We start from the raw sequence: 12831 nt of genomic DNA on the forward strand, positions 1-12831 counted from the left end.
TTTACTTCACTACAACTGGTCCATTGTGTACTAGTCTAAGGTTGACACACACGTGTACACACACTGGTAAATAGTCTTGCATTGTGCCAAGTGCAATTGCCTTGAACATGCAGGAGGGCCAAGAACATAATCTAGGGTGCTGTGTCACAATCCACGCTTTGTGCATCTGAACCTGAAGCAGAACCAGCTCTGTACCTAGCATCTGTCGCAGTATCTGACTGGTCCAGCACGAATTTAAAAATATGTTTTAGCTAAAGCCATGACCAGGAGCATTCTACTGATGGAAGAAGATGGTTAAAAATTATGTGTCATGACATTTGAAGTTTTATATTTTGTATGTAGAGCACACAAAGAGAAAGGTTGAGAAAGACAGAGCTCTGCCTGATACTTATATTGATCTTTGAAATTGTAGTTAAATGGGTCAGAAGATGTCTGACTTCTGTCAAGTCATTAAAAATGTGCACAAAGTGTAATTTCCAAATTTGACCATGCTCTCTCATTCAGGGTCTTCAATTTAATATTTGGTTGTACATTATGTGTGATCATGTGGATTTCAATGTGCCTGAAGCCAGCTGCAGGCAGATGCTAATGAACTATGAAGCACAATTTACATCTGTATGAATGATCCATTACAATTAATATGCTTTATATACAGTGTTCACATGAAAGATGGGAGAACTATAATTATGCCCTATGAAATCATTGTAATGTGCTGCCAATATTGTTGTTCCTTTTAACAATATGACTACAGGTACCGTACCTAATAAATGTGAATGCAATTTGTATACTACTGGTACACACACTGTGTACTGGGTATGGAAGGTACACTACTAGTACTAGTATCAGTAGGCAGGGAGCATATTAACGTTGGTCTGGACCTGTAACTGGGGGTAAGGTCCTTCATGTACAGTTGTAATGCCAGATTCAGATAACTGTGTGATACTGCTGTCCATGCATTTTTAAATTGGACCCCATATGGTAACTTCTTTCAATCACCTTGGGTGTAAAGTTATCATGGATAGGTTAGAAGCTGTGCCTGACATTTAAGTACTTCACACATTCTCAACACAAATTGTGTTGAAAACTCTCCACCACTGAAGTTGTCTATTCAGGCAATGGGCAAGCACTGGCTTGAATATTTGGAATCTCCAGTTGATGATCTGCATCTGAAGTTAGAGACAAATTACTAAATATTCACTGAAAAGGGGCATGGATGATACATGTACACATGTATCTGGCAAAAATTAGCTGAATGGGAACTGTTCATGTTCAAATGTATGTGTCCTCATACCTGTGACTTGATTTCCAATAGACTTACAAGTGCATAAAACACTTTTTTTTTATTATGCCTCTTTAATAAAAGTTGTTTCTGCTTACATGAAAACTTGCCAAAGGCTTGCTTTGCACAACAAATAATGCCTGTAACGTGGCATATACAGACCGTTGTATGAAATCACTGACTAGATTGTTAAGTTTGTTATATTTGCATATTGCCTACAGCCAGTGGACCACTTTCAATCCATGAAATGAATTCCAACTTAAATAATAATGCATGTATACATTACTGTTCCAAAAAATTTCCACTATATTTCTACAGCTTGCTGAAGGTTTGTCCAACTTGGTCACAAATGATATATCGTAAACAATGTGAATTCCCAAGCAGATTTTGGCAAGAGAACCTCTATAGCATGTAGCAGGTGAGAAAATATTGTTGACCAGTTTGCAAGGATGAAACACGGTTCTATGAAACTCTGAAGGATGTGTATGGAATTTTAGGAAATGATGCAATGTGTATTGATGCCGATAGTTTGGAAAGCAAAGAAGTTCAACATTCCAACCATGAAGAAAGGAAATATGGTCAGAAATCAAGAGACAGTTAAAGCAGGTGATGTGATTGATTGTGTGCTAGGTTGGTCTATGTGGACTTGGTAAGGGAGGGAAGGATGAATGACATCCTGGAGAGTGCTTTGAAACATTAATTCTTTCCCCAGTTAGGTGTCTGAGTCTCATCAGACAATGTCATGGTGCTGGCAGTGAACTTGAGCAGGAAGCAACTGAGTCACCATTTACGACGCTGAGGATTGTTTTAGCAGCTGACAGCTTTCTTTTCCTCAGGACAAGGGTGTATGCATAGTAGAGGTTAAACCCAGGGTATATAATATATAGTATATAAAAGTGTTCATTATAAATTTCTCTGTGGAGTAATTCCCTGACATTTGAATCGGATGGAGCGTATGAACTTGTTTGACCTAGTATGATGATATCTCTAATATTTCATGTTTGTGTGGAATTCACAAAATGATTCATTTGTAATTTCTTTATTCTCATGCAGAACTTAAATGTGCAATGTAATATGGACAGATGGTGGGGGGGGGGGGGGGAATGATTGTTATGAATTGTTCCTGTACATTGTATGTGTTCGTACATAGGTTCAACTGGTGGACTCAGAGTCAGTGGTCTTTACAAACAGGTTGTGTGGATACCCAGGAGGTCCCTGAAGTTGTGGGACTGCATACTCATTATCAAGGAACCAGTTCAGCCTATTTGACACTGTACAGGTTGTACTGTAAAAGTACAAATGTTGGCGGTACATTTATTTTTGCGCAATTCATGGTATTTTTGGCTAGCACGAATTCTAAAACCTGGTTCTCTGCACAATTTGAATGGGTTGACAATTGTGCAGCGTGAATTCAAGAACCTGCGAATATGTTTTTTGAGCGCTAGAAATTAATCACACAAAAATATAGATGTTTACACAGTAAAGTGGACCAACAACCCAAACTAATGTAAACTTCTATCACCCCAGTCTGCTTTAGATTTGTTTCATAGCCAATATTAAGATTTCTGTGCAAATCTGGGGTTCTTAGAAAGAACAGAATAGCTATTTTAGGCATATGGATAAGGGTATGACGCAGTATTAGTAACAGATTCAATAATAACATTAAAAAGGCAGGGGGTCTATGATATAATGGTGCTGTATCCAGGGCTCAAACTATTAAAGAGCATTTTGTCATCAAAAATAGTTTAACTGAAATGTATCATAGATTTCACATTGTGAGCACTGGATTGTATGCTACAGACACTTGATTTGTTTAGATCACATGTGTTTGATGGCAAAGAAGTAAGACAGAAATTATGACCTTCCCACATGGAAACAGAGTGAATTTGCACCCACACAAATGCTTAAATCAAAGTGTTGTATTGTTTTAGTTTTATTTTGTTTGTTTGTTTTTTGCTTATGAAGTGACTGTAGAACACTTAGTGCTTGTGGAGTTTGTCAGAGAGAGGGAAGGTGAATCTGAATGCCATGATGTTCATTTTTGTATACATTATGGGTGTGTGCATTGTGTGTCTGTATGTGTACAGGCTTCTTCGTGCAGAAGACGTATGTGCAGAGTGAAGGAATTTTGATAATGTGATCATGCACAGGTTTAAAGGGACTGAAGTGCATTCAAAAGACATCTGCAATGTGGAAACTTTTTTTGACATTCTGCAAGTATTAGCTCAGATTGTATTTTCCCCCTAAGCTTTCTTCAAAATATGACCATATATAACAGATAGCTTAGAAAGAAACTATATTCTCTTTTACTGTTTCATTATCGAAAGTAAAACTTCAAATTCCCTTTTTTTCTAATTGTGATCTGTTTGACTAAATGCGGCTGTAATTTGCCATGCAAACTGTGTTTTATTTCTCTGCTTTGGAATTATTTAGGCAGCATGAGAAAATAAATTTCTATTCCTAAAGGTACATACAAAGTTAGACATTTCAGATTTTACCAGATAACAGTGTTGTCATAATGAAAATTGATTTTATACTTAATAATTTGACATTCTAATGTGTGCTCCCCTCCCCTTCAAAATACAGGCAGAAGCTGAAGTGAAGAACCTTAACAGTAAAATCATCCTCCTTGAAGAAGATAATGGCAAACAAGAAGAGGCACTAGGAGAAACAAGGAAAAAGCTAGAAACCATTGAGGTTGAGGCAGATGAAAACTTAAGGTGAGTCAAGTGTCAAAGTGATGCATAGTTCATAGCTTGTATTTTCCTTGATTGATCTACCAACATCTGTGAAAAGATGGAATAATGTATCTGAAGTTTATCACTTTTCAACTACTGAGATACTTTTGAATGTGTACAAGCATTATTAGATCTTAAGAGAATGTTTTTGAATCAGTGTGGGCCGTCCATTGGTCCAACCATGGAACATTTGGTCTGCCTCTGTCTATGTTAATTTGATATGAGTCATGTCATGAATATGACTCGTAGACATGTAGTTCTATTGTACATCGATAATCATTTAATTTGAAAGACACACTATGTTAAGATGTAAAAAATACCCAGACAAAGATTTGTAGCCTCGAGTGGTGTTAAGTTATGTGTAGTACAAAACTGACAGAAGTTATTGGGGTTTCTAATCAGTAATTTAGGGGAAGCGATTCTTGACCATGCCTATCACCTGTTTGCAAAACTATTCAAGGTTGATAAATAGAAGGGCAAACAAGCAGGACACAATCATGGCAGGCATTAGCTACACATGTACCCCACACAAATGTCATCCAGACTTGATGCTTGGCCTACATAGAAAACATGTGACTAATGCTTGCCACTTGTAGTTTATTAAGTACAAAGCTCACCTGTGCAAATTGTACAAGACGTAGTGAGTGGCTACTATATAGTGCACTTCTCTGAATGCCTTGTCATGATATACTAACATTGTTTCACCAATTTTGATTTTCTGTATTTTTTTTCTGTCTATTTATAAATTTATCTTATTATTTTTTTTTCTTTTTCCGAGTATAGACAGTGTACCTGGTATGTAGTCAGGAAATTTTATTTGATTTGATTTTGATAGCCTCAGAGTCTCTCATACAGCTGACAATCAAGTGCTGGAAACTTTTTCAAGACATTGACTAATTTGAATAACTTTTTTATATATAAAACAAAAACAAAAACACATGTGGCATCTACATAAATGATAAAACTAGTTAGAGTGTTACTAGAGTATCTTGAGCCTGAACGTCAGTGTAGTAAAGTGACGAAAGAAATACCAGTATCTCACAGCCTGGGTGTATATACATGTAGCTAAAGCGGCTTACAGCTTGTACAATGTATATACCACACGTGTTGGAGATAACCTGAGATTTTGCGTTGCGTGAAGGGAGTGGCCTACTTGCCATCCAACAAACAGCCAACAGTTCTGTATAGGTGGTAAGTGTGTTCTCTGATCATATGAAGAAGTGAAGATGGCCCCTGTTTGGCTAGCAGTTTACAGTTGGCCTGTCTAATCTCTATGGCATACTATTGTAGTCTCTGTGTGTATGGGGGTTTCATTCAGACAGACCCGCTGATTTGCCTTCCCTCTTTCTACCCACCCTCCCCATTATCCATTGAAATCTTTCAGGCAGACCTTGTAGATTCGCACACATGCACACAATCATACTCAAATGGGAAACGCTGTTCTATTACATTTTGAAGCAAACAGTGTGTACGTATATATGTCTCTTTTCCACCATTGATGTTCTGTATAGAACCCCACAAAAGGTTGTATTTGATGTGCAAGGGGATAAAGCAAACATACATCAAAAGAATCTTGGTTGAAGTTCTTTATTCGAGGACCTTGATGATCAGAGGTCATAGGTACTGTATGGATATCCCAAAGACTTTAACTTCAGGAATCAATATACTGCTGTACTTCATACTTGCCAGTTTATCTATTAAATTTACACTAAGCCGTCCTATTTGAATGAAAGATATTTTTCTGATTTTGATTTCATTTCATCTGTCCATAAATATCAATTTGATTAATATGGATATCTTGTGAAGAATGATACAATGCTTATTTTCTAAGAATTATTCAGTGTGTGTTTTTAAAGCTATAGTGTTCAAATTAAGTCAGGGAAACTCTCAGATAACATAGATATTGTACTGTGTGTCTGAGTATGTAAAACTAACGTCATTGAATAAAATGTTTTCTTTTATCTGAATGCATAGACATGAAATTGAATTGACTCAGCTTTCAGAGGAATAGAACTTGTTGTTTGACCCGTTAGTGTTGAAAGGTGAAAGGGTAGACTCTGAAATGAAGAGTGTCAACTGTTTGTGGAAAGTGAAACTTGATTCTAGCACTCCAGGCCCAGTAAATTCTGGTCTACTGGGTAGTGACCCAGCCTGTAGTTTGCATTCCCCTGTAGCCTGATTGTCAAGATGTATGGTTCATGCTGTATAAGTTGAGCTGACAAGCCACAAAGAGAGATGTTCTAATGGTCAATCAAACACAGGCTACCATGAGTGCAATCAGATACTTGAATGGGGAGTCGTGGGTGCCTGCACATATCCCTATTAAACACTCGTTGTCAGTAGAACCTGCCTGGATTTACCCAGAGAAATTGTCAATGATCAGTCCTTGAGATTTTGTCTGATCAGCTGTCTGTTATTGTGGTATATTGATTTGAAATATCTTTAAATTCATTATGTGCTTCTCAAGAATATAAAATCCTAAAGTCTTCAAGAGAACTAATGATTTCCAGCATATAGTTCTTGATGAAAACATATTACTGTCAGACTGTATTACCTGCAGACGTACGACATCCCTTGCATTCTTGTATATAGCTGTGTGTGAGAGGCTGATGTTACTTCAGCCTTCATGCATGCGGTGTTTAATTTGGAGCGGTGCTCGTGCACCAGTGATATCCATACACTGCAGGGATGCGTAATCCAATATTGCCTTGAACGTTCATATCATTAGTAGAGGTGTGCTGTTTACACCATGGACATTGCCATCATCAGTTTTGGTTGGCCAGCACATAGGAGACTGAGAAGCAATGTTATTGGGACTGGGGAGGGGAGGGGGAGGGGGAGGAGGTGGGGTTGATGGTCTTGCTGTCATTGTTATCAAACCATTCAACTGTAATGTATTATTTCAGCCATATTGTATTGGCCTCTCACCATAGAAATCAGTGAAAGCTACTTTTTATGTGTTCCTGGTTCATATACTATGCCTGCATGTGAAATAGGAGAAGGAATGGTCTGGGGTAGATTGGCTTGGTTTATAGGTTTTTCATTTTATTTTATGTTGTTTATTGTGGACGACATGAAATATGAAGACATGACAGAGTGAAGGATTGTTGGAAAATCAAAAACAATTGTGGCATGACATTTTCACAAATTGCCGACTGAAAAAATTATAGTTTACTACACATATACAGGTGCTAGTAATGCAGGGGCTTGTTCAACTTCCACATGCATTTTATTTTCACAAATCTTGGCTCCTTGTAAAATTTGTGAAAGTTCCATGCATGCCAAAATTTCTGGCTCCTTGTAAAATTTGTGAAAGTTCCATGCATGCCAAAATTTCTGGTGTCTAATGTAAACTAGACATTGTAACAGATGAAGAACTGACAAGGATAAAGGAAGACACAGTAAATAAAGGCAAAGAGAGAAGTTGGTAATGTAACAACCATCCATTTTGTCATTAATGCATTTCAGGAGGATATTTGGACTTACATTGCAGGTTTTCATTGACTGAGCAAGAGGAGATGTACATTAGATGGTCTATTGTTTTGGTATCTAATGAATTAGGTAGAAGGAAATCCATAAATTTCCCCCCCCCCCCCAAAAAAAAAAAAAAAAAAAACATACACTGGATAAACTATCAAAATTTAAAGTGCAGATTGTACTCAGTGCATTGCTTTGAGATTGATTAGCCAGGTTCCACAGTTAGAAAGTAAACTGTAGAAATTAAATATTTAAAGTTCTGTCAAAACTAGCTTGACATGACTGATTTTTTATCCCTCTCAAGCAAAAGAATCAATTTTATTTAATAGTATTGTACGGAAACAGATATTGCACAGAAACAGATGCTTTGATGCCTATGTAATTAGGACATCTCCAATGCATAAGATTCCTGCAATATCTTTATTTACATAAATGTTATCATGATTACATGTGATAGTGTGTGCAAAGTGAATTACCCAAGTTGTCTGAAAGTCAAAAGAATACTATTATTCTGAGCATGGTAAAACTACAACATTTTGTATTACAAGCTTCCTGCTAGTGTACAGTGTATGTACGTTTTAAATCAAAAAGGTAACGGTTGCAGTGACCTTGTACCGCCAACATGCAGACAACCTCAAGCACAAACACATACAACAACTTGTACACCTCTTTTCTGTGCCTCATTGTGTGTGGAATCACTGTGTCTACATGGCTGTGATGAGTCATGGCTATAGAATGCTGTGCCGTACAGACAACTCAGTCATAGTTGCATTCAATTTGAAATGAAACAAAGCAGATTGAGGATGAATGGGGCTTGAGTAATATGGGCTAAGTCAAACTGCATGCAACATGTAGACCTGCAGAGCTTCTCTTAACACTACTGGGGAAATCCATGTTGTCTCAACATTATGTCGTCTTACATTCAGTCTCCATATGTTGTATTTTATTGCATACTAAATTTTGTTTAATAGGACACTTGATAAGGTTTCTCGCATTCACAGGCATGGTAATGGTATTAAACCAGTTGTGAATTTTAACACATTATGTGCCAATGAGTTAAATGTGCACAAATTTCACACACAAACCTTTGAACAGGTAATGAATGTGGCATGTAGGCCTAAGAGGGTTATAAAGTACAATTGAGGTCTCTTCTCCTCTATCCTCTGGTCTAGTTTTGCCTAATTGAGGAAGTGAGAATAAGAAATCATCACTTAATCCTGTCCTTGGAGACACATACAGTGTACCTGCATTGTTTTATTCTGAAACAGATATATGGTGCTTGTACTATCTCTAACATTGAATACATTTTCTTGATGACAACTAAATATAATGTTCAGTTTCTCTTTTGCAATCATACTATGAAATGGCTCTAACTTTTTGTCACTTTAAAGTCCATCAAAAATTTCTTAACTTGGGAATGGGATGACCTCCATGTCGGTTAATTCCAAGATCATACTGGTATGCACAGATACAAAATGTAGTTCTTTTATCTTTTTTGTAAACCATAAATATGATGGGGCCAACATTAAAACAAAGCTTACACTTCACTTAAAAAGCCTCCAAACCTTGAAACTGTGTTATGATGAAAGCCGATATATCATTTCAAAAGCTACAAACTTGAAGGGAAGGCTGTTGGTTTTGTATTGGTATCAATGTAATATAAGGTCACCCGATTCCAAATTATCTAACAACATAGTTACAGTGTGTACTGATTTGTCCTTACATAGATTAAAAAAAAAAAAAAGTACTGGATAGGTCAGTGTTCATTTTCCTGATGACTTGAATAGAGTATGAGCTTTAAAACTTACGTTGTGAAACATTTTCAAAATGTTTAATAGGATTCTTAGGCCAAGTTAAATAGTTTTCCATTCCCAGTTGTTGGAGAAGAGTAATATGTTAGGTTCATGCTATATTTCTGACCTGAAGCGGCTGCATACTACACATTTGTATGTAAGTGAGTGTTGTTTGGTGGTCCAAAAAGTATAAGAAAAGTTGATGTGGCAACTCAAAAAGGGTATGGACGGGCACGACAACATTTTTTTTTTTTTTTTTTCATCGGCATTTTGAAAAATTTGATTTTACCCTTTTGTCTTTTTTTTCCTTTTCACAGAGCAAGGAAAGTACTTGAGACCCGCAGCGCCAGTGATGATGACAAGGTAAGTATAAGTGTGAGAGCGTGCAGCAAAACATGTTGGACTTCCCCCCCTTTTTTTTTTTTATTTCCATACACACCGTTAATTTTGCATGGGGGGGGGGGGGACCTGATAATAATATGTCTGCACAATTAGTACTTGTGCTGAAATCAAACTTGAATTGCAGATCCTGTCAGGCTGCAGAAAACCACCCCCAAAGTATCACAAAATTTTGTGTGATAGTCTTGCAAGAGACATCATTTTAAAGCATTATTGCTTGGAATATTGCTTGAACACCCTACACATAATTGAGAAACTGAACTTGTATTCTGTATAGTGTCATAATGAAATAGTCTCACATATACTGTGGATGCACTCATATCCATCTTCCATAGCATATGTGATAATTACCTTTGATAAAGGCCTTGTTGCTTCATTCATTTTTTTATAGTGCATAATGCATGTCTAATTTAAGACTTTCGGTCCAGACAAGGGATGAACATGCGAGTGTTTACCACCAACAACCAATTTTTTACAAACTTGGTTTGGATTTCATATGTAATATTATAGTCTGCTCAATTTCTCTACCAAAATGGTCTCGAAATAGTAGTCGCCAATCAGCAGGCTTATTGTTCAGATTACACCAGTATTCATTTGATATGATGGCAATACATTATGTTCCCAATAGACAAAATGTGTTAGTAGTCTCCTTGCTGGATGCACAAAGAGTGGGATATACAGAGGCTATTGTCTTTAATATTGGATTTCTGAATTCTATCTTCATAGGGGTGCCATCTGCAATGATGTATCACATGCAATGCGATTGATAAGATTTTTAAAAACATTTTTATGCTACACTGAGATTTGTCCTACATACATTACAATCAGACTCTCAGAACAGTGTACAACAAGTTTTTGTAACTATTTTTGATCTTTAGATGTAGGGTTAAGGCATTGTAAGCTTGTGCAAGTGAAGTGGGAATGACAATCAACATTAACATTATTTGATGCATGAAGGATAATGCCATTGTAGCAATATCAGAAACATGCTGTCATAATAAATAGCATGATTGCAACTGATACACAAGTTGCCATACATCGTAAATATTAGAAATAATAAATTTCATGAAATTGATTAAATAGCATGAATTGTCAATGTTTCATGTCTTTCATGTCACTAATATATGTATGGTTGTCTTAATCAAGAAGTGAAGGCTGTATGTTCCTTTAACAGGCAGACCTGACAGCCTTAAAAGATGCTATCTAAATTTAGTGGTTGAAGAAGTGATGAAATACTGTATGATGTTTCTTTCCATACATGATAACAAAGAACTCGTACATTTGGAAGGTCTGTGAGTTTCAGACATGTCTTCTTAGTGATGACTATTATGCATTCCAACAACTGGTATCATTGATGATGGCATATGAATCAGCAATTTCATACACTGTGATATCTGGTCTCGGTCAACTTTGCTCTTAACTGTCAATCATTTTGTCATCCTCAACATTTTTTGGTGATTCAAAACTGAAATATACATCAGCAGCTTTTCAGTGCTTGATTCAAAACTGTCACTAGTGTGTGTTTACTCTGGGTATAATCTTGTTATGGTTACTTGATTGAATATGAATACAATGCATTTTTGTCTTATCCAGGCCTATAGCTTCAGTGTTCATGATGAAAGTACTGGTACAATTTGTATATAGGCTAACATGCACGGGCCATCTTAATCGTGTGATTTATGACATTGCCTCATCAGATGGTATGAATGTTTTGATGTGGACTGTACACGTGAATTACAATTGTATTAAGAATCGTACATCGTCTCATGAAGTATTGTAGTTCTCCATGGAGTTAATGCATGAGCCACTGATGTGGATATCAGTGTGTTCAAACATGAACTAATAATGAATGCCTCATGAGCGTGTTGTGGCATTTGTTGCAACAAATGTTTGTCTTGATCTGCGGCATGCTGCTGAAGTTCCTTCACTTGTCCTCCCCCAGACTTCCATGACTTTCCCACACTTCTAACCCACACCTTCTTCTAACCAACTCCTTTCATTTAACGACTCCTGTCATCTTTTGCCGTGTGTTTCGGTTATTGCATTTTATCCTACAGTCACTTTCACAGAGAGAGAGAGAGAGAGGAAAAAACAACAACAAAAACAAATAGTTTTCATTTAGAAAGGAAACATGTAGCTTTGGAGCTTGATGAGGAACAATAACAAAGTAACCAATTGAAAAAATGTTGGAACTCAGCAGTGTTTCAAAAGGTAAACTGATATGAAACAGTCCACTGCTGATGACCAATAACAGTTTTTATAGTTCATTGAAGGTACCAAAGTACCAAACAGAATAGAGACTTAATGGCAAACACAAAGATGTAATTTCAGTTTGAAAAAAAAAAAGAAGAAGCAAGACCCCCATTAGGCATTATCCACATCTGTATAGTACATGTGGTATTCCTGAAATATCAATTTGATATAGAACAGCTTGATTTTTAAGAATATGAGAGGTCTCTTACCTGTTTATATTGTGTCATTTAACAAATGTTGAATCAGAAATACATAAATGTTACATTCACAGCATCCTTTTTATCCAACATAATTTTATCACTTCAGCAATTGCGAGCCTGAATCTACAATCATTTGTGTTCTCATATCACTACTAACAATCAACAAGAATTTGATTGCCTGACTTTTGCTTACCCATTTTGCCTGTGTTTGTAGCTTTCACAAAGTAAAGTAGTCTGCTACATAGGTTTGTTTAACATTGGACATTATCAGCTATTAAGTCCTTTGAAACTCCTACCAGTGCAAACATAATACACAGGCATGATATTCTGTAGATTTAAATCTGATTTCAGATTTATTTTTTCTTACAAAGTCTATACACATTTTACTTTTTCATTGTATCAAAATCACCTGAAAATTTTGATTTCCAATTTTTTCAACAAACCTCAATATCTACACTTATACACCTGTGCATTTCATGAGAACAAATCTGAATTCCTACTAAAAAATATTACATTATAGATATAGTATAGTATTTATGGAGATGAGGATTGGGCTTTTAACTTTCTTCAATTATCAAGAAACAACTTATGAATTAATACATAGCATGCCATTCTAAAGAGGAATCAAAGTGTATATGATGAAAATCGGTTTTGGAACGGTGGAGACATCCAAAAACAAAGTAAAACAAATC

At 36.3% G+C, this 12831-nt stretch overlaps 1 protein-coding gene across 4 annotated transcripts in view; it reads left to right on the forward strand.

Moving 5' to 3' along the window:
- The window catches only part of LOC140231322 (tropomyosin-like), a 54362-nt gene that overhangs the window by 17585 nt on the left and 23946 nt on the right, over positions 1 to 12831 (forward strand). For all 4 annotated transcript variants that reach the window (XM_072311473.1, XM_072311471.1, XM_072311472.1 and 1 more), the window contains 2 exons: positions 3866 to 3999; positions 9605 to 9650. In XM_072311473.1, the coding sequence (XP_072167574.1) occupies positions 3866 to 3999; positions 9605 to 9650 (180 nt within the window). The remainder of the gene's footprint in view (positions 1 to 3865; positions 4000 to 9604; positions 9651 to 12831) is intronic.

Source organism: Diadema setosum, chromosome 7 (genome assembly GCF_964275005.1).
Source record: "Diadema setosum chromosome 7, eeDiaSeto1, whole genome shotgun sequence".
Classification (NCBI taxonomy): domain Eukaryota; kingdom Metazoa; phylum Echinodermata; class Echinoidea; order Diadematoida; family Diadematidae; genus Diadema; species Diadema setosum.